This window comes from Camelus bactrianus, chromosome 4 (genome assembly GCF_048773025.1).
Source record: "Camelus bactrianus isolate YW-2024 breed Bactrian camel chromosome 4, ASM4877302v1, whole genome shotgun sequence".
In the NCBI taxonomy this organism is placed as follows: domain Eukaryota; kingdom Metazoa; phylum Chordata; class Mammalia; order Artiodactyla; family Camelidae; genus Camelus; species Camelus bactrianus.
In genome coordinates, this window is record NC_133542.1 from 89,436,656 (window position 1) to 89,457,187 (window position 20,532).

The 20,532-nt window shown below is 37.1% G+C and overlaps 1 protein-coding gene across 18 annotated transcripts in view; it reads left to right on the forward strand.

Annotated features, from left to right (window-relative positions):
- The first annotated feature begins 2,732 nt into the window (after window positions 1-2,732).
- LOC105078782 (G kinase-anchoring protein 1) overlaps window positions 2,733-20,532 on the forward strand; it is a 134,706-nt gene continuing 116,906 nt past the window's right edge. For 12 of the 18 annotated variants that reach the window (XR_012506761.1, XM_074363103.1, XM_074363108.1 and 9 more), the window contains exons 1-4: window positions 2,733-2,871; window positions 7,306-7,690; window positions 12,730-12,930; window positions 16,047-17,005. Coding sequence is in view for 17 of the 18 variants with exons in the window: in XM_074363103.1 (XP_074219204.1) it covers window positions 7,393-7,690; window positions 12,730-12,930; window positions 16,047-17,005 (1,458 nt within the window). In the remaining variant the exon portion in view is untranslated. Of the gene's footprint in view, window positions 2,876-7,305; window positions 7,691-12,729; window positions 12,931-16,046; window positions 17,006-20,532 lie in introns of those variants that run through there. The other 6 variants (XM_074363117.1, XM_074363118.1, XM_074363104.1 and 3 more) reach the window with 5 other exon arrangements.

Below are 20,532 nucleotides of genomic sequence, written 5' to 3' on the forward strand. Positions count from 1 at the left end.
ACAATCTAGGAATTCCATTCTGGGTATATACCAAAAATAATTGAAAGCAGTATCTTGAACAGAGAGTTATACACCTTTGTTTCTTTGCAGCATTATTCGGAATAGCCAAAAGTTGGAAGCAACCCAAGTGTCCAACAAGAGATAAATGGGTAAACAAAATATGTTATATCCGTACAATAGAACATTAGCCTTGAAAACGAAGGAAATTCTGACATATGCTACCACATGGGTGAAACTTGAGGACATTATGCTAAGTGAATAACCCAGTCACAGAAGGCCAAGTACTATATGATTCCACTCATGTGAGGTACCTGGAGTAGTCACATTCATAGAGATAGAAAGTAGAATGGTGGTTTCCTGGGGCTGGGAAAAGGGGTGAATAGGGAATTGCTGTTTAATGAGTATAGAGTTTCAGTCTTGCAAGATAAAAAGAGTTCTGGAAATTGGTTGAACAACAATGGGAACATATTTAACACTATTGAACTGCGTATTTTTAAATGGTCAAGATAGTAAATGTTACATGTATTTTGCCACAATTTTGAAAAAGGAGGCAGGTAACATTAAAAGAGAATTAAGGGGCGTGTCAACCAAATGCTACACGTGGACTATGTTTGGATCCTGATTTGAGTAAATATGGGGGGAGATAGAGAGACAGAGAGATGAGGTGTATTTTAGAAAAAGCTTTAGCTCAGCTCAGTGTTTAGGGAGCAGTGTTGACCATGTCATCTGACACATATAGGCTTCAGTCTTGCCTCTGCCACTTACCAGTCCTGTAGCCTTGAGCAAATTGCTTGTTTTCTGTTTTTTATTTTTTACTTCCATAAATATTTATTGCATCTCTACAATGAGCTTAATATTTACTATGTATTAAACACTATGACTGTGCTCAGCAATGGGTACATAAAAATAATATATGGTCTCTGCTGATGCTGGAGAATAAAATGTGACGCAAAAAATAGTAGAGATGAGTCTAGAAAGGTAGTCAAAAAGTAGATTATGGGAGGCCTTGTATACCATATCAAGAAGACTGTACTTTATCATGAAGAGCCATTTTATCTTTGTTATAAAGTGCCAGGAGGTTCTTACATTTAAAAAATTGTCCTCTACATTTATAAAAATAGTGTGTTAACAAGTTTTTAAAATTTAATTGCCATCCGAACTGAAAAATCTCAATGGAACTTTCTTCTGAAAATTGTCAAATGGATTCAAAAGTTCTTCTGGAAGAGAAATGCCAAGAATAGTCAAGAAAAGAGGACAATGAGGAACAGCTTGCTCAATTCCCAATATATACAGTAGAGCTATAGTAATTAAAGCAGTGTAGTACTGTTACAGGAATAAACTGATCAATGCAACAGAACAGACCCCCCCTCAAATAAACTCATGAATATTTAGAAGTATGTCCTATTGCACTGACTCTAAGAATTTTTCATATTTACTTGAGGCTGTATGAACCAAAATATATTTTCTTAGTCAAGATAATATGACTTGGCATTTTTATTACTTGTAACAAAGCATTTTAATGATAAACTTTTCAACATTTCAACTGTCTTTTTTTTCCTTAAGTAATCCAGAATTGTTTTTTGTTCCTTGAATCAAGACCCAAATTGATTAGATTATAAATGACCTGAATCCAGTTTTGATGATGGTTATTTTGGTGAATTTTGTTGAATATTTTTACTGTTTTGTGCTTTTATACATGTATTTCTCCTCTGAACAAAATTGAGAAAATTGTCATCACCATTCTAGCTACCTAATAATTTTTGAGTCCTTACTGTTCTATGTGCTTTACAAGAGAGAAGTACTGCTTTTTGAAGATGCTTAGATTGTGCTACTAAAAATGGGAGGCATTGAGGCATTTAAAACTAAATTGGAAAAGTTAAATGTAAAATTACCATATGATCCAGCAATTCCATACCTAGGTCTATACCCAAAAGAACTGAAAAAAGACATTAAACAAATACTTGTACTTGGATGTTCATAGCAGCATTATTCATATTAGCCCTAATGTGGAAACAACCCACATGTCCATCAACTGATAAATGGATAAATAAAATGTAGTATGTCCATACAATGGAGTATTATTCAGCCACAAAAAGGAATAAAAGTCCTGATACATGGTACAACACGGTTGAATCTGGAAAATATTGTTTAGCAAAAGAAACTAGACTCAAGGTCACAAACTGTAAGATTCTATAAATAAGATGAAATACCCAGAAGAGGTAAAGCCATAGGAACAGGAAGCAGCTTAGTGGTCGGCAGTGGCTTGGGGAGAGAGGAATGGGGGTTACTGCTAACTGGTATGGGGATTTCTTTTTGGGTTGAGGAAGATGTTTTGAAAATAGAGGTGATGGTTGCACAACATTGTGAATGTCTAAAGCCGCCACTGAATTGTACACTTTAAAGTGGTTCATTTCATGTTACGAGAACTTTACCTCAATAAAAATAAACAGAACTGGTAGCTAATATCTTGAAAGCAACGTGAATCTTTCTCCTATTCATCTTATAAACTCAGGGAGAGTTACTTCGGCTCAGGACTTTGAGGGGTCCCTGGGTATTTACTTTGGAGGGAATCTGGGAGGCGGGCCTCCAGGCGGCGGGCTCTAGGCTCCTTCCTGATGGGGCAGGGCGGGGCTTCGCGGGGAGGGGCGGGGCCTGGCCTAGCAGGGCGGGGCGGGGCGGGGCCGGGGCGGGGCGGGCTGGGCCGCTCCGGGTCAGGGGAGCGGCCAGACGCCTCAGCCGCGGGCTTCGCCCGTTGCCGGGAGAACCCGGGGCAACAAAAGGCGCCGGCGGCGGCTCTAGCAGCGGCGCGGCGAAGCGGAGCCGAGAAGTCCTGCGCTGCTCTCGCCGCCGGAGACGGGCTTCCTCGAACCAGTGAGTGAGTGGTGGGCCGGCCGGCCCCGCCCCCGCCCTCCGCGCCCTTGCCCCAAGCCCGCCGTGGGAGGAGGGGGCCCGGCCGCTGCTGCGTGGCTCCGGGGGCGGCGGGGACCCCGGCGAGGCCCAGGACGGCCCCCGGGGGAGCCTGGGGTCGATGCTGGGACCCCCGGCGAGCGGCGGGGGGAAGTTGGTGCCCCTCGAGGTAGAAGGGCCTGGGGAATAGGGACGCGCGGGAACTCCAGGCCGAGGCCCACTGAATCGGATCCTGTGTATTTCTTGTGTTCATACTTCCAGCTGCGGGACCTGAAGAGGGATGGGACCGTCCACCCTCCTTGGGGTTTCGTTTTGTTGCAGGCCTCTCCTTTCCGTTGCGGGTGTTGAAACTTCGGTGCATTCTAAGCGCTGCAAAAGTCTGAAAGCCTCCTTCCCTTAGAGCAAGTGATAATTGAGAAAGGAGTACTCAGATTCTTTTTTTGAAACATCTTTCAAACAAAACTTTGCCTTCTCCAAGTTTTAAAAGCTTTGCTTTTTCCCCCTCTTTACTTGCTTTCTTCTCCATCTAGTTCTTTATGCATTTGGGACCTTTTCCTGGATCCTTATGAGATTCACTATCCATTTGCCAGAAAGTTTCTCACAAGAATATTTATTACTAACAAACCACGATTTTTAGACAATCACTACTTTTTAAAAGACAAGGATAGCAACGGAATTTGGAAATACCTCTTTCTGATCAATGACATGGCATCAGGGGTCAAATATTTCTCTTTCCTTTGCTCAGATTTCAAAACTCCATTGAGTATGCCAAAATATTACCGTCCAGATTTCACCCTTCCTTACCTTTACTGGTGACGTTTGCTTCTGATGGCTGTAATTGATCAGAATCTGAAGAAGTGCTATTTTTTTAAGCTTCAATTCTCGTATATTAATTTTTTTGCAAGGCATCTGCTTATTGTCGCTTTTTAATAATTAGAGTAGGTGGATTTCAATTGCTTTTGTAGCCAGATTGTTCCTATTAAGAAAACCAAGAAAGTAAAAACATGTTACACTTGGCGTCTTTTATTAGCAATTTCGTTGGGAGTAGTTAGGTTTAGTTTAACATAGACCATGACTTTTGTTTTAATATGATGATGTTAGTGGCTAGAGTCCCAAGTTAGAAAGCCCACCAAAAGCGTGGGTCCTTGCTTGCTGGTTGAGAAAGAATTCTCAACAGAGGCAAAGGGAAAAAGGGAAAGCTGCTTTATTGCTCAAAAAAGGAAAAGAGGCAGAGACCCTTGAAGACACTCAAGTGGAGGAGCTGTGAGCTCAGGTGGCTTGACGTAAGAACCCCTACTTTGGGGTCTCGGCTGGGTCCTTTTATCTGTCTTCTTTGGTGCTTCTTGTTTTCTTTTCCTTGGCAGTTTTTTCCTGCTTGCTTTCCAGTTTGTTCTGCTCTGTGGAACAAACACTCTGCAAAAATAAGATCAGGTAACTAGGGACCCTGGAACAATGTGATTAAGCTAGGCTGAGCAAGCAAAACCCTTGAACAGTGTGGTTATATATATTAAATTGAGTCAGGGCTTTGTGTTTCCACAAAATAGCCTTTTCCATTACTCAAGCGGAAGCATTTTCTAGGGCCAGCTATAGGTTAATTTTAAACTTTAAAGAAGTCGGTGAACAACAGGTCTGAGTTTCAATTACCTGGTTCCCTGCCTCCCTCAATGGTGTTAAAAAAAAAAAAACTAAACTAATCTTTATGATGAAAACTGTAATATAGGTGTTCAGAGACATCTGGAGGAATCAAGTCATACTGTATCCCTGTAGTTTCTTTGGAAAAGTTTCCAGTACCAAATGACTGTAGAGTCCTTTAGAATCCAAGAAAAGATTTGCCATGTTTATGAGTACTTTTTCAGTGTAGAATTTCACTAAAATGATTAAAACTGCCAAGGTTAGGTGCATCTCTTTGTTGGCCATTAAAGGTAGTTTGCTGACTCTGTTTTGGGATTTCACAGCCCAGGGGAGCTGATATTTTTTTACTCTCAATGGCCCCTTACTAGTGTGATGTAAATCTTTTCTGTTATTGTGAATCTTTTCAGACTATCTACTCACAAAATTATAAATGCACAGTACTGGTGCAGAGTTTTTTTTTTTAAGGCTAGTGAATATTCAGTATGCCTTAATTAACATTTCCATTGCAAATAGTGCTGAAAATATTATTTTATTTATTTCTTATTGACGTATAGCTGATTTACAGTGTTGTGTTAGCTTCGGGTGTACAGCAAAGTGATTCAATTACACATATACATATATATTCTTTTTCAGATTGTTTCCATTATAGGTTATTACAAGATACTGAATATAATTCCCTGTGCTATACAGTAGGACCTTGTTATCTGTTTTATATATAGTATCTGTTAATCCCAAACTCCTAATTTATCCCAATGCCCCACCACTTACCCCTTTGGTAACCATAGTTTGTTTCCTATGTTTGTGAGTCTATTTCTGGTTTGTAAATACATTCGTTTATGTTATTTTTTTTTAGATGCCACATCTTAAGAATGGGGTTGCTGGATTAAATGATGACTCAGTGTTTAACTTTTTGAGGAACTGCCAGACTGTTCCAACGCAGCTGCATCATTTTGCATTCCCTTCAAGAGTGTATGAGGGTTCCTTACCCTCTACACTCTTGCCAACACAAATTATGATCTGTCTTTTTGATTATAGCTGTGTTAGTGAGTGTGAAATGGTATCTTATTGTGGTTTTGATTGCATTTCCCCGATAGCATCATAGCTAATAATGTCGAGCATCTTTGCATTTGCTTATTGGCCATTTTTATATCATCTTTGAAGAACTGTCTTTTCAGATCCTTTGCCCACTTTTAAACAGAGTTGTCTTTTTACTATTGAGTTGTAATAGTTTTTTATATGTTCTAGATAGTAATGCTTATTAGATGTATAACTTGCAAATATTTTCTCCCACTCAGTGAGTTGTCTTTTTACTTTTTTGATGGTGTCCTTTGAGGCCCTAGGCTTTTAAATTTGATTACATCCATTCTATCTATTTTTCCTTTTTGCTTATTGATTTTGGTGTCATATCTAAGAAACCATTGCCAAATCCAAGATTACAAAAAGTTACTCCCATGTTTTAAGAGCTTCATGTTTTCAGTTCTTACATTTAGGTCTATGAACCATTTTGAATTAATATGTATAATTTGTCTATGATGTGTGGTCAGAGTTCAATTTCACTCTTATACATGTAGATATCCAGTTGTCCCATGACCATTTGTTGAAAAGACTGCTCTTTCCCCCATTGATTTGTCTTGGCACTCTTGTCGAAAATCAGTTGCCCATAAATCTGGGGGATTATTTCTGGATTCTCAATTCTTTTCCATTGGTCTTTAAGTCTGTCTTATGCTAGCCAGTACCACAGTCTTGATTACTGTTGCTTAGTTTCAAAATTGGGGAAGTATATCCTCCAACTGTGTTCTTTTTCAGCATTGTATTGGCTATTCTACGTCCCTTGAATTTCCATATGAGTTTTATGACCAGCTTGTCAAGTTCTGCAAAGAGGTCAGCTGGGATTTTGAAAGGTGTTCTGTTGTATCTTTAGATCAATTTAGGGGATTATCTCCATTTTAACATGTTAAGTCTTCCATGAACATTAGGTGTCTTTCCATTTATTTAGATCTCCTTTACTTTCAACAATATTTTGTAGTTTTCAAAGTGTAAGTTTTACACATCTTTTGTTAAATTTGTTCCTGAGTATTTTATTCTTTTTAATGCTATTGTAAGTGAAATTGTTTTCTTACATTTATTTTTCAGGTTGTTCATTGTAAGTGTAGCTGCCAATTTAATTTTTAAAGTATTTATTCCACCAGAGATATTCAGAAATAAGTACAACATAATTTAGGAGTAGAAAAGTAGTTTTTCTGTTAGTTTTGATTATGTTTGAATAAAAATTTTGGTTTAAATTTACATTAACTTACAGAAATCCTTAAAACTATTTTCGCGAATTGATTTCTAATATTTGTGACAAAAAGATTTTATTTTTCGGTACATAGCTATAAAAGTTAGTACAAGGGTTTGCTTTTTAGTACTTGTGTACATGTGTACAATTACCCAGTTATATCCTTGCCTTATTCTTCTAGCTCCCCAGTTAGCCAATATTTAGATGAATGAGCTGTAAATGTATTACCACTATAGAAGAAATGCCATAATGGAATTTCATGCACTTAAAACTTTGCTTCACCATACTCTAACTCATGGCTCCCATACTCTAGATTATTTTGCAGCAAATCTGTAAAGTATAGGGATACTTTTTCAAGACAGAGTTCATCTTTGTAGCTCTCTTATATTGGAACAAAACCTGCTCTAATTGACTTTGCTTTAGAAGATGGTTAGTTTTTTGGGATAGAGGAGTTGATAATTAAGTTTTGTTTTTGTTTTGATACACAGGGGTCCAGATCTTACATAAAATGGATGTTTCTCACACTAGATACTGAATATTAAGTAGAAAATCTATTTAGTAAAATCTAAGCTGCCATGGAGGAAATACCAGTAAAAGTTGCTGTAAGAATTAGACCTCTGCTGTGCAAAGAAGTTCTTCATAATCATCAAGCTTGTGTGAGAGCTATTCCAAACACCCAACAAATTATCATTGGGAGAGATAGAATCTTTACTTTTGATTTTGTTTTTGGCAAAAATTCCACTCAAGACGAAGTTTATAATACCTGTATAAAGCCACTAGTGTTGTCACTCATTGAGGGCTATAATGCAACAGTTTTTGCCTATGGACAAACTGGATCTGGGAAGACATACACCATTGGAGGAGGCCATGTTGGTAAGATTTTCATACTCTTTGACTTTTATTTGAGACACTAGAAAGAACCTAAAATACTACTGTGCCTGACACATAGTAGGTGCTCAGCATATTGACCGAATGAAATAATGAATAGGGTAATCAGATGTGTTCAGAAGATCATCTTTGAAAGATTTGGTTTTAAATATGGAAGTGCCATTAAACAATTTATGATTATATTTGCTTGAGGAAAGAAGTTTAAGACAATGTTCAGTGTTCAGCCCTTCTTGTGTCTCCCCCCCCACCCCCTGGTTTTGTTGAGCTGTAACTGACGTGTAATATTGTCTTAGTCCAAGGTGTACCACATCATGATTTGATGTATGTATATATTGCAAAATGATCACCAGGGTAAGTTTAGCTAGCATCAGTCATCTCACATAGCTACATTTCTTTCTTGTGATGAGAACTTTTAAGTTCTACTCTTTTAGCAGCTTTCAAATATACAGTATAGTATTGTTAACTATAGTCATCATGCTGTACATTACATCCCCAGGACTTAAGTATCTGATAACTGGGAGTTTTTACCTTTTGACCGCCTTCACCAATTTCCTTACCTGCCAACGTCTGCCTCTAGCAACGCTTTGTCATTTTGAATAGAATTTAAAATAGAAATGAGTTAACATGATCAGGTTCTGCATCTTTTAATATTGTAAATGTTAAGAGTCTTGCAACCAGGACTTAGAGGCAGTAGGAGAATTTTATTATGTAGTTTAAAGTGTTTCTTAAAAATTTTCTAGTGAGATTTCTATTTTATTTTTTAAGCATTATTGAGGTATAATTGACAAATAAAATAGTAAAATACTTAAAGTGTACAGTGTAATGATTTGGTAAAACTGAAACTGTGAAACATGTAGTTAACATATCTAGCACCTCATGCATACATACAGATTCCTATTTTAAAAACTGAGCATTTGAGATATACTTTCTCTTGCTTATAATTCTAGTTTGGAAAGATGGAATCATAGGATTTCCTTTAGACCTGGAAGGAACTTTGGAAATCATTTTTCTTCATTTATAATTGAGGATTTCCATCCACAGAGCAATGAAGGGCTTTCTCAGTTAGGTGACTGCTGACAGAGCTGGGATTGAAAGCCAAGTCCTCTGTTGAGATCATTTACTATATTGCTTTTTTTTTTTTTTTTTACTAAAAGCAAATTTTGGAATGCTGTGCATATTTGTTATTATTTAAATTATCATCAGTGTTCTGTGTATGTGTAATGACTCAATGTGTTTTCCTCTTTCATGCTTCTGAAATAGAATATGTGACTTTCAGAAACATCTCTCATTACATGCAGGGATTGGTGGGGAGGGTTAGAGGGTGGCTCTGTGGTTTGAGGAAGCCCTTATTCTAAAGATTCTAAGTTTGTAAGTGCCCAGTACCCCCTCTCCCTTCCCGATTTTTAGAATCACTGTTATTACAGTATTAAGAGACTATAGATGCTAGATTATTTTAGGGTCTCAAAATTTTTTAAATTCAGTTTTTCTACTACAAGTTGTGGGTTTTCTTGAAAAGTGTAACTTTTTTTTTGATTGGCAGATGTTTTATGATCTTTAAGACTCAGTTTATTCCTTTTACTCATAGGAGTCTTAAAATTTTCAGAGCTTGGTGACTGATTTATGGCTATATTGTTTTTTAAGGGGCCATGAATGCAATTTTAATTCCCTAAGGGAAAAAGTTATTCAAGTTATCTATAATCCTAAAATATTTTAACTGCTGTAAAATATTTCATGCCAGAAGAAATAGATCACCATTAGGAACAGTTTTTGATGTTTTTTCCTCTACTTTTTAAACAGATTAATGTTCATTGTAAAACAAATTGCAAATAATGCTTAAGAAATCAAGTTAAGCAAATGAAAGCTCTTCTCATTCCCAGGAAATAATGTTCTAGAGTCCTCTAGACATATTCTAGGCATATTACAAGTACTCACGCATGTAGTTTTTGTTTTGTTGTTGTTATTTGTTCATTTAATGATGTATTTAATACCTAAAATATGCCTATTTTATATTCCTACCACCAATATACGAAAGCCATTTATTTGCTTATATCCTTGCCACTTACTGGAAATCATGAACCCCCAATTTTTTTTTTTTTTTTTTTGCCATGTGATAGATTGAAAAATTGCACTTTGTTGTGAAAAATTGCACTTTGTTGTTTGAAGTTACATTCCTTGGTGTATTTGTGAAAATAGTATTTTTGATTTCCCAGGTTGTCTGTAGGACACTAATTCTGGTTCAGTCATCTGCTTTTTGATTATTGACCATGGAAATAATGTTTTTTCCTCCATTAAGTAATCTATTGAGCATTTGCAGTGGCTAGGTACCATACAAGACACTGTGGCAGAATGAAAATCTCTTATTTTTCAATATGATGCTTATTTAAACTAATATTCATTTCCCTGCCTTTCAGAACCTTGGATTTACCAACTTTTACTAGGTATAATCTTCTCTAAAAACTTCTGTTTGCATACTCTTTAAATAGTTTATAAAGCTAAATGGTGGTTGTTGAGGTGTTAACGTTTACAGTTTCTCTCTGAAATAGTCTGTTTCAGGAATATAAGTGTGGCATTGAAAATGTGATATTTAGGTTACCAAAATACATGTTGAAACTTATAATAAATATTGTAAGTATTATTTGAAGTTCACCTTTCTGATGTGTTCTGAATGAATTATTGTGGGTTTTCATCTGTTGAAGTGGGAAGTAAATGAACTAGTTCTGGTCAGTCTTATATTCTGGCTAATCTAGAATGCGTATATATATATACTGGAGTTTACAGACAGTACTATTGGCTAGTTCTTGGAAGTTCTCCAAGAGGAAATCTTCGCTTTGCTTCACACTGGAAAAACCTGCAGTTTCCTGTACCTGCCACACGATGGCAATCCTGCATCTTAAATTAAGTGAAAGGCAGTCCAAATTAATAAGGTCCAGCTTTTCAAGGTGTTTGTTGCCAAAAATCTAAACGTTTGTAATCTTCGACTGAGAAGTAAGTTGTTTTTAAGGTTCATTTATAAGCCACCTTTTTGTGGCTTGGACTATATTTTCCATGGAACAGTGCTAAAAATGGTGGGCAGATTTCTAAACTGGCCTACAGAAACTTATTTACCCTTAAGTCCCAATTTATTCTTTTACTTACTCTAAATTTCATCTTGTAATATTTTTTACTATTTTAAAAATTGCAGTTAAATAAATAAATGTAAGACAAAATTTGGCATTTTAGCCATTTATTGCAGTAAATATAAAATTCACCATTTTAACCATTTTTAAGAGTATAGTTCTGTGACATTAAATACATTCACAGTGTTTTGCAGCCATCACCACTCTTCCCAAAATTTTTCATCGCCCCAAATAGGTTTGTACCCATTAAGCAATAACTCCCCTTCCCACCATCCCCTGGTAATCTCTAAGTTTACTTTCTTTAACTGTGAATTTGTCTCTTCTAGATGTTCATAGAAGTTGAACCATAAAGTATTTGTTCTCCCAAGTCTGGCTTTTTTCATGTAGCATAAAGATTCCAGGGGTCTCCTCCATGTTGTAGCATGTACTGGAACTTAATACCTTTCTATGGCTGAATAATATTCCATTGTATGTCCAAGTCACATTTTGTTTAACCATTCATTTGTTGATGGACACTTGAGTTGTATCCCCCTTTTGGCTATTGTGAATAGTGCTGCTGTGAACATTCAGTATCTGAGTGTCTTATGTGCATTCATAATATTACATCTGTGTTCCGAGTTATGGAAGTGACAGAGAAGAAGAGGCAGTGATGGATCTCATCCAGCCCTATGACATTAAATACCGTCTGTATGTAGCTAGCTGACTTCCAGTTTTTTACCTCCAGTTCAGACACTGTCTTGAACTCTGGTCTCATATATCCAACTGCCTATTCAGCCTTTCCAGTTGTATCCCAAATAGATAGCTCAAGATTAATAGGTCAAAAAATTATCTCTGCCATTTTCCCCTTAAACCAACTCAACACCCACTCTTCCCCATGTCAGTTGATGGCAACTCCCGTGGCTGAAGACAAAACCTTGAAGTCATCCTTGGCTCATCACTTTCACATTCCACATCCAATCTGTCAGTGAATCTTAATGGCTTTCTCTTCAACATAATCTGGAATCTGGTCAGTTCTCACATTTCCCTTGTGTGAGCCTCTATCACGTGCATCCCATCCCCCAGCCCTCTTAACTCCTGGATTACTGCACTGGTCTCCTAAGTGGTCTCCCCGCTTCTACCCCTGCCCTTCTATGATCGAAGTAAAACCTAGCAGCCAGAGTGGTCTCTTTTAAATCCCAAATTACTGCTCTGCTCCAGTTGCTCTCATCTCAGGAAAAAACCTGAAGCTTATCATGGTCTACCAAGACCTACATGCTCTGATTTCTGTCACCCCTCCGACCTCATCCCGTCACTCTCCCCTTGCTCCCTCTGCTCCAGCCACATGGCCTCCTTGTTTCCGGATCACACCAGTTTAGCACCTTTGCACTTGCTGTTCTCTGTCTGGGACACTCAGATACCAGCCTGGCTCCTCTGCCACCTCTTTCAAGTTTCTGCTCAAATGTCAGCTTTTCCTGATGCTCATCGTGACTTTCCTATTTAAAACTGCAAGCACTGCCCACCTAAATACAGTCACACTTCCAGTCCCCCTTACCTTGCCCTATTTTTTCCTCCAGGCAAGCTTACTTAACACTATTTTAATGTACCAGTTATTCTTTTTTTGCTGTTGTCTGTCTCTCCTAGTACAGTTCCATAAGGACAGGGATTTTTTTCCCCCGTTTTATTCACTGATGTTTCTGGGGGTCCTAGAATACTGCCCGGTACATAGTAGGTACTGTATAAATATTTATTGAGCACATGAATACATTTTGAGTAAGGGCATGCATATGAAAACTTTTGCCTATGAATTTATAGTTTTGGTTTTTAAATTTTTTTAAACAGAAATTTAAGAAAATTAATTTATGGATTGTAAATTTGTTGATTGTAGCTTTTCTTATAGTTTCAGATATGCTTTTTTTCCTAAATTTTCAGCTTCAATTGTGGAGGGTCAAAAGGGTATCATTCCTCGTGCTATCCAAGAAATATTTCAAAACATCTCTGAAAATCCTAGCATTGACTTTAATGTAAAAGTGTCTTATATAGAAGTATACAAGGAAGACCTAAGAGATCTTCTAGAATTGGAGACATCTGTGAAGGATCTTCACATCCGAGAAGATGAAAAGGGAAACACAGGTAAAATAGCTTGCTTAATTGAAAGCCTTCATTAGCAAAAGAATTTGATTTAATTCAGATTCTGGTTATATTCCAAAGATTGTTTTAAGTCAGACATGGATGTAAAATGGATTTGTTTTTACTTTTAAATTGAGTAGTTTATTGATTACCAATAGCAGTTTAATCACCCAGGTGAAAAATAAAGTTCAGACTGGCTGGTAAGATGGACTTATTAGGGTGTAATTCAAAGTACAGTTGACCCTTGAACAACATGAGTAAAGGGGTGGTGGCAGATCAGGCCACCAACCCTCCACGCAGTCAAAAATCCAAGTATAACTTACAGTCTGCCTTCTGTATCCATGGTTCTGCGTGGGTGGATTCAGTCAACCACAGGTAGTGTAGAGTAAATGCTGTAGTATTTACTATTGAAAAAAATTCGCTCAAACCCATGTTGTTCAAAGGTCAGCTATATTTTCTATAATTATCCTCCACTTTGGGCTGTCCTCAAGAAAGATTGTGACATTGTGACATAGGGTAAATTAACTTTTATACTTGTTTTCCTCCCAGAGTTACTGTGAGATTGGGGACGGCTTCTCCCTTTGGTGTTCCAGTTGATCCAGAACTCTCTCTTTCTCTTTGATTTTTGTCCCAGCACACCTATCACTTCCTCTTTGTTTTTTGTTGTTGTTGTTGTTGTTAATTTAGGGTTTATGTGTTTTGTTTTCTCCTTTGTATTGACATTTTACCTGTCCTTTGTTGTGCTTCTCAAGGTCTGGCTTTTCTGTGCTATCAACCTTGTAATCTCATTAAATATGCATTTGTTTGGCAATGGGAGAAGGTTAGAATGGGGAGATCAAAATACAGATATTTTAAAGAATAACTCTGCTTTTCTGATTTAAAAGGTCATATGTTCAACATAGAACATTTTGAAAACATACTAAAGTCTAAGGAAGAAAGTTAAAGGTCATCTTTAATCTCAGAATACAGAGATCGCAGCTTCTAATTTTGGTGTGTTTTCTTCCAGATTTCTTTTTCTATGCACATCCTATTTTTTAAAAATATACTTGCAAACTCATGTATAGCATTTCATCTTATTTTTTCATTTAGTATTTATATTGTAAGAATTTTCCACATCATTAAGTATTTTTCAAATTTATGACTTTTCACGGTTGTGTAATTTATCTTCTGAATATATTATAATGATTTATTTGGCTGATGGTCCATTGTTGGACATTTAGGTTGTTTTCAGATTTTCACCATTATTAATAACAATGACTGTTCTTAGATGTCTCTTCTCCTAGAAAACACATTTAGTAGAACCTTAGCAGTTAGGAAAGTAAGATGGTTATCTCATTCAGCAGCAGCCTGCAGGGGGCAGTAAAGCTTGTCTCCTTATAGGCCCTGTCCTGGCAGCCCTGGTGTTCCTGGGTGTTTGGGGTTTTGATTTGTTTGTTTTATTAAAGTATAGTCAGTTTACAATGTTGTGTCAATTTCTGGTGTACAGCATAATAGTTCAGTCATACATATACATACCTATATTCCTGGGTGTTTGAAGAAACTGGTTTTGTTTTGTTTCTTAGAAAGAAGGCTAACGTGGTTTATGGTCTTGTTAGATAATTTAGTATAGTTTATCTTTTCTGGACAGAAGTCAGACTGATGTTTCGAGCTTCTGTATCTTATGAAATGTAATTATCAAATGTTTTTATCTTTTACTAAGAGTTACAGAAGTAAAATATGCTTATTGTAAAATAGTGCAGAAGTATACACTATCATACTCATAAATATAATGACGGAAATATTCCACAGCTGATAGCAGTCCTACAGAAATTTTTGTAGGATGTAACAAACTGTCACAAGACAAATTGCCATATACCTTATAAAATGTCCCACTCAGAACAGAAATGCATTTGTCTGACATATTTATTGAATTCCTCTGTGTCAAGTGGTGGGTGGTATCCAACCTGGATGCTGCACAAATAACATTACCTTGGAAGCTTTTTAAGAAATACTGGTTTCTAGGCCCCACTTTTTAGAGATTCTGATTAATTAGTCTAGGATGGGGCATGGATGTTGGTACTTTACGTTTTAGAAAGGTCCCAAGTGATTTGCAGCTGGGTTTGAGGACCATAGATAGTATTAAGCTATAGCCTAACATTAGAAAAATTTTATACAATAGTTTTATTCTGATTTATGATTACCTTGTTATATTTTATAATTGCTGACAGTTTAGCACTTTCTGTAGTACAGGTATTTAGAGCTTTAAATGAACTAGATTGTTTAAAAATGTGTCATGGTGGAAACAGTGCAAGCAGAATGACTACTTTTCAAAGAAACGATGGCATGACAGGATAGATTAAAGAGGAAGCATGACGCTGTCATTTTTGAGCACAGGCTCTGGAGATTGCTATGATTCAAATCCCAAATCCACCTACTCCTTTTTGAAATATTTTTGTATATAGACAATGTGGGTAGTAACCTTAGGTTATTTTGGGTTCTATTCTGCCATTAAAATAGAAACTTTTTTTGCTTTTTTTGAATTGCCATCTCATTGTTTACCTTGCACTCTGATGTTATACAAGGCAAACCTGTTTTTATAATGAATAACCAACTTGATACTGACATTTTCATTTATCATTGGTTATGTACCACAAACCTTCAACCTCAGGATGGCTTGAATATTAATGAAGCACAGAAGAAATTAATTTCCTTTAATTAATCTACTACTGACTAATTCTTTTGAGTTATATATTTAGTTAGTCTGTTCATTTAATTAATGTGTTGGACTCTACAAATCAAAATAATTGAATAAAGAGTTTTTCTTTTGTCAACCATCTTGAAGAATTGAGAGTGATGTGTGATTCCAAAGACACCAGGTTGTTTGAAAAGGCATGTATGTTACATCTTACAGAATTTAAACATCAAAATGACTGCTGTCTATTAAAATAGTCTGGTTAGAAGATCATCTAAAATGATTTAATGATGTTGCTGATTTTACTGTTGTTTGAAATGCTGTTGCTTTTTTTAAATGGACTGTCTTAGCTGGGCAGTTTAGCAAACGATAACTATTGTGTGGTTAGTTTAACTCTACTGGATTTTGATTAAAACTTGGTTTAAAAGCTTGCTGTTGCTATTTTAAGTGATTGTTGGGGCCAAGGAATGCCAGGTGGAGAGTGCAGATGAAGTGCTGAGTCTCCTGGAGATGGGAAATGCAGCCAGGCATACGGGTACCACCCAAATGAACGAGCACTCCAGTAGATCACATGCAATTTTCACAATCAGCGTTTGTCAAGTGAAGAAAAATATAGAGGCAGCCGAAGATGGATCGTGGTATTCCCATAGACATATTGTCTCAAAGTTCCATTTTGTGGATTTGGCTGGGTCAGAAAGAGTAACCAAAACAGGGAATACTGGCGAACGGTTCAAAGAATCCATTCAAATCAACAGTGGGTTGCTGGCTTTAGGAAATGTAATAAGCGCTCTTGGGGACCCACGCAGGAAGAGTTCTCATATTCCATATAGGGACGCTAAAATTACCCGGCTTCTGAAAGATTCCCTGGGAGGCAGTGCCAAGACTCTCATGATCACTTGTGTCAGCCCATCCTCCTCAGATTTCGATGAGTCCTTAAATTCTCTCAAATACGCCAACAGAGCACGCAACATTAGAAACAAACCCACCTTGAACTTCAGCCCCGAGTCAGACCGTATGGACGAAATGGAATTTGAGATTAAGTTGCTTCGAGAAGCTTTGCAAAGCCAGCAGTCTGTTAGCAGCCAGACTAGCCAGATGCACCGAGAGGAGACTCCTGATAAAAATAAGATCCATTCTCTTGAGGAGCAAGTAGCTCAGCTGCAAGGAGAATGTCTGGGTTACCAAAACTGTATAGAGGAAGCCTTTACCTTCCTGGTGGACCTGAAAGATGCCGTGAAACTGAACCAGAAGCAGCAACACAGACTGCAGGAGTGGTTTAACACGACCCAGGAGATCAGGAAGGCGATTCTCACCTCATTCAGAGGGAGCCAAGGCGTAGGAAACCTGGAGGAAGGACCGCAGCATATTACAGTTCTCCAGCTGAAGCGAGAGCTTAAGAAATGCCAGGTACTTAGACACTGCTTTTGTAAGTAACTTGTTTAGGGACTAAATGCATTTGGGCAAGTAAGAGTCATTTGGGAATTTCAGAAATTCTTAAAAAAGATTATGTGTAAAATCTCACTTGCCTTTACTCTGTTTCTTTCTCTCTTCCCTTTTCTGTTGCTCTCTCCTCATAATTCATACCTGTCTTGGCTTGTCCTTCTTTCTCCTTTAAATGTATTTTGTTATATTTATTAAGTAGACTTTTGTAGACCTGGTCATTTGTTTACAGGATGAAAGGAAACAGTTTCAGAAACAAAATTAAGCCAACCTTTATTTTTATCCCTCTGTGGGTCAATGATTCTTGAAAGCAAAACATGCTTCATCCCTTGAGTTTGGAGTATTGATTTTTTTTAGACAAAAAACAAACCATTGTATTTGATAATATTTAAGGAATGTAGGTATGTACATGTGTACATATTATGTATATTGACTCAAGGATTACATTTCCCCACTCATTATTCAAAAAATACTTACTGTATGAAGAGTATGGGTCACTGGGGATGTAATGGAGAATAAGATACCTAGTTCTGTTTGCGTGGAGTTTATAATCTGGTGGGCAAATGGATATCCTACCATTTTTTAAGAATAGGAAAACATAGTTAAAAACAAAGCTTTCTAAAAAAAATTAAGAAAACAAGAAACAACAACAAAGCTTTCTAGTTAGAAATCTTATCTCAGTACCTTTTCATATGTACTGAAGCCTCTATTCTAGCAATTCTCTTTTTCTTTACAGTCTTCAAATTGAGGTTCCCTAGAGAGCTTTTGTTTATGTGGGTTTTATCTGTTGATATTTACCATTATTAGAATTTAAAACAAATTTAAACTATTAATTCACTCAGAACTAACAATGATAACCTGATTACATGATAGTATAAAGAGTATTTTTTCATGAGAAATAACTATTTCCTAAAACTGAAAGAATTTAATAGGAGTGGAATTGTTTTGCATTTTTGTAAATCTCTTTTAATGTCCGACTTAATAGAAGGCAGGTGGGTTTTTGTATCTGTCAGCATTCAGTTTGTTGAAATATATTTTTTTAGTTGAAGTGTATGAAGAAAACCAGCCCCATCTAGATTTGTAGTTAGAAGGGACGAATATTTTAATGACGTTTTCAGATAATTGTGGATATTCTTCTTTGACATTATATCAAAACTCAACAAGTAGAAATTTCCTAAAGGTTACTTGGCAGTGTGGGATTTGAAACCATTCTGTTACATTAAGATTTATACATTAAAATTCACTGATTTTTATCTTGTACTTTGAATGGATCTTTTATCCACATGTGATTTTAAATCATGATGCATTGGTCACTTGGAAAATATTTATTTACTAAGTTATGCAGATCATTCAAATGTTGACATATTTCATTATACAATATCAAAAAGTCACATTTACTTATAGCACCACTGATCTCACCTGCAAAATCTTTAAGTATTGTAAGCTGTGAAGTTTACAGTAGCAGAAATGTTTTCCAAAATTCTAATTTTTGCATGAAACTTGAATTTTATCATTTGGAGCAAATACTGGTTATTTGTTTTCCTCGAAATGACGGTTTTGTCACATAGCAAGTGTGAATAACCGTAGTTTGTCTGTTGTTCTTTAGAGTGAAAATAGCACCCTTTGAAAAATCTGGCTAGTTCAGCTCAAACACTTGCATACAGTCTCTTGCCCCAGATAACTATCTCTCTTCATATATAGCAGAATTACTTTATGTATACCTCCCATTTTGTCCCATAGAATACCTTAAAAAAAGTATGCATGGGTTGGGATTTAATAAAGTAATTTTTATTACTTCATCAAGATATTCTTAAGTGAAACTGGCATTTGCTGGTTTGTTCGTATTGTGAGTGCACAGCAGTGAAGAATGCAGTGACTTGCAGTGCAGTTTGGTGACACTTCCCTTATTCATACTAGGAGCCAGCAGTTTCACCCATCATTGCTTTTGCATCATCAGTGCCAATGTTAACGTGGTGAAAAAGGCAAATACCGTTTTAGTATAACTAGGAAAATAGTTTTGACCTCACGAACACCCTGGAAAGATCTAAAGTTCATGCCAGAAGGGTCACACTATGAAAACTGCTGCTCGATTACAAAGCTTTGATATTTAAATATAAGCATATAAAATAATACTTCTAAAAATCATGGATCCTTTTAAAGGCAGTAACTCTGCCCTGCCTTTCTCCTAGATAGAGCAGGCCTGGCCCTTCCTTTTTGGTGTAAGAAACTGGCAGAAGAGGGAGTACAGGTAATAGGTACTTGATGGCAGTTGGGGACAGGAAGCATGCTTCTGAGGTGCTGGTATTGGAAGCCCCAAAAACCCACCTGCTTAGGGGTGAGTGGGTAGTAACTTCCTCTCTCCATCTGTTGGAAACTAACCATGCTCTAGATTATGTAACGGCCTTGATGAAAAATGGTAAAATGGTACCACGGTCACATTGTTTTGGGGGAATTCCAGGTTACAAAAAGCAAACAGGTTTCTTAATCCCAAGACTTCTGAGAAATTTGGTAAGTGTTAGTGTATATTGAGTCTCAAAGTGAGAAACATAGCATTCAGTGTTTCCTAGTTTCAAAAAGTGAATTCCCTTTTTCGGTCTACAATCTTGCAGGACCAGTCATCTTTGGATACCACTGAACAGCAAATAGAGAAATGATTGCTGTCATTCCTTGCCCCATGTGTCTCTTTAAAAAATTGTTTTTAAAATTTTCTTTTCTATTTTTTTTTTCCTGTGAGAGACAGAATATCATAGTAGTTAAGAACACAGGTATCAGACTCCCAAGGTTTGAGTTCCAGCTCCTCCGCTTATGGGCACTCTGACCTTAGACAGATACTTAACCTCTCTGTGCCTCAGTTTCCCCATCTGTAAAATGAAAACACTAATAATAAGCTCCATGCAGGGTTGTTGTGAAGGCTGTTAGAGCACTGTTAGTTCCCATGAAGTGATGAGACGATGTCTGAGCTGTAGTAAGGGACAGCACATGTTACACATGTTAGCTTATTGTGATCTCTCATTTATTTTTCACCTGCCTGTGCCTAGGTTATACATCGGTGGTAGCTAAGGGGTTGGACTCAGTAGCCGTAGGTAGGGCCACGTGCCAGGCATTCTGTGGAGGCAGCTCGATAAACTCATCTGCTCAGGGAGTCAGTGGGTCTGTGTGCTGAGAGGCGTGGACATTCTCTTTGCTCAGCCCTGCTCCCTTGGGCCTAGTAGGCAGGCAGGTGAGTATTTTAAAAACAAATTCCTCAGCAAGATGAGATTGTGGGCCATCTCGCAGGCAGAATAAGAGCTGGACTTTTGCTAGACCAATGTCATTTTGAAGTTACTGTCTTCTCCTTTTCAGATACTGTCAGATAGTGTTGTAAGCTTGGTTTTTTACCACTCGTCAATTAGTGGAATGCTCCATCCTCTCATAAATACCTCTTAGAGGACTTTGTTGCTTTTTAACCCCAGAATTTAAACACAAGAACACTACATAAACATGAATATACTCAA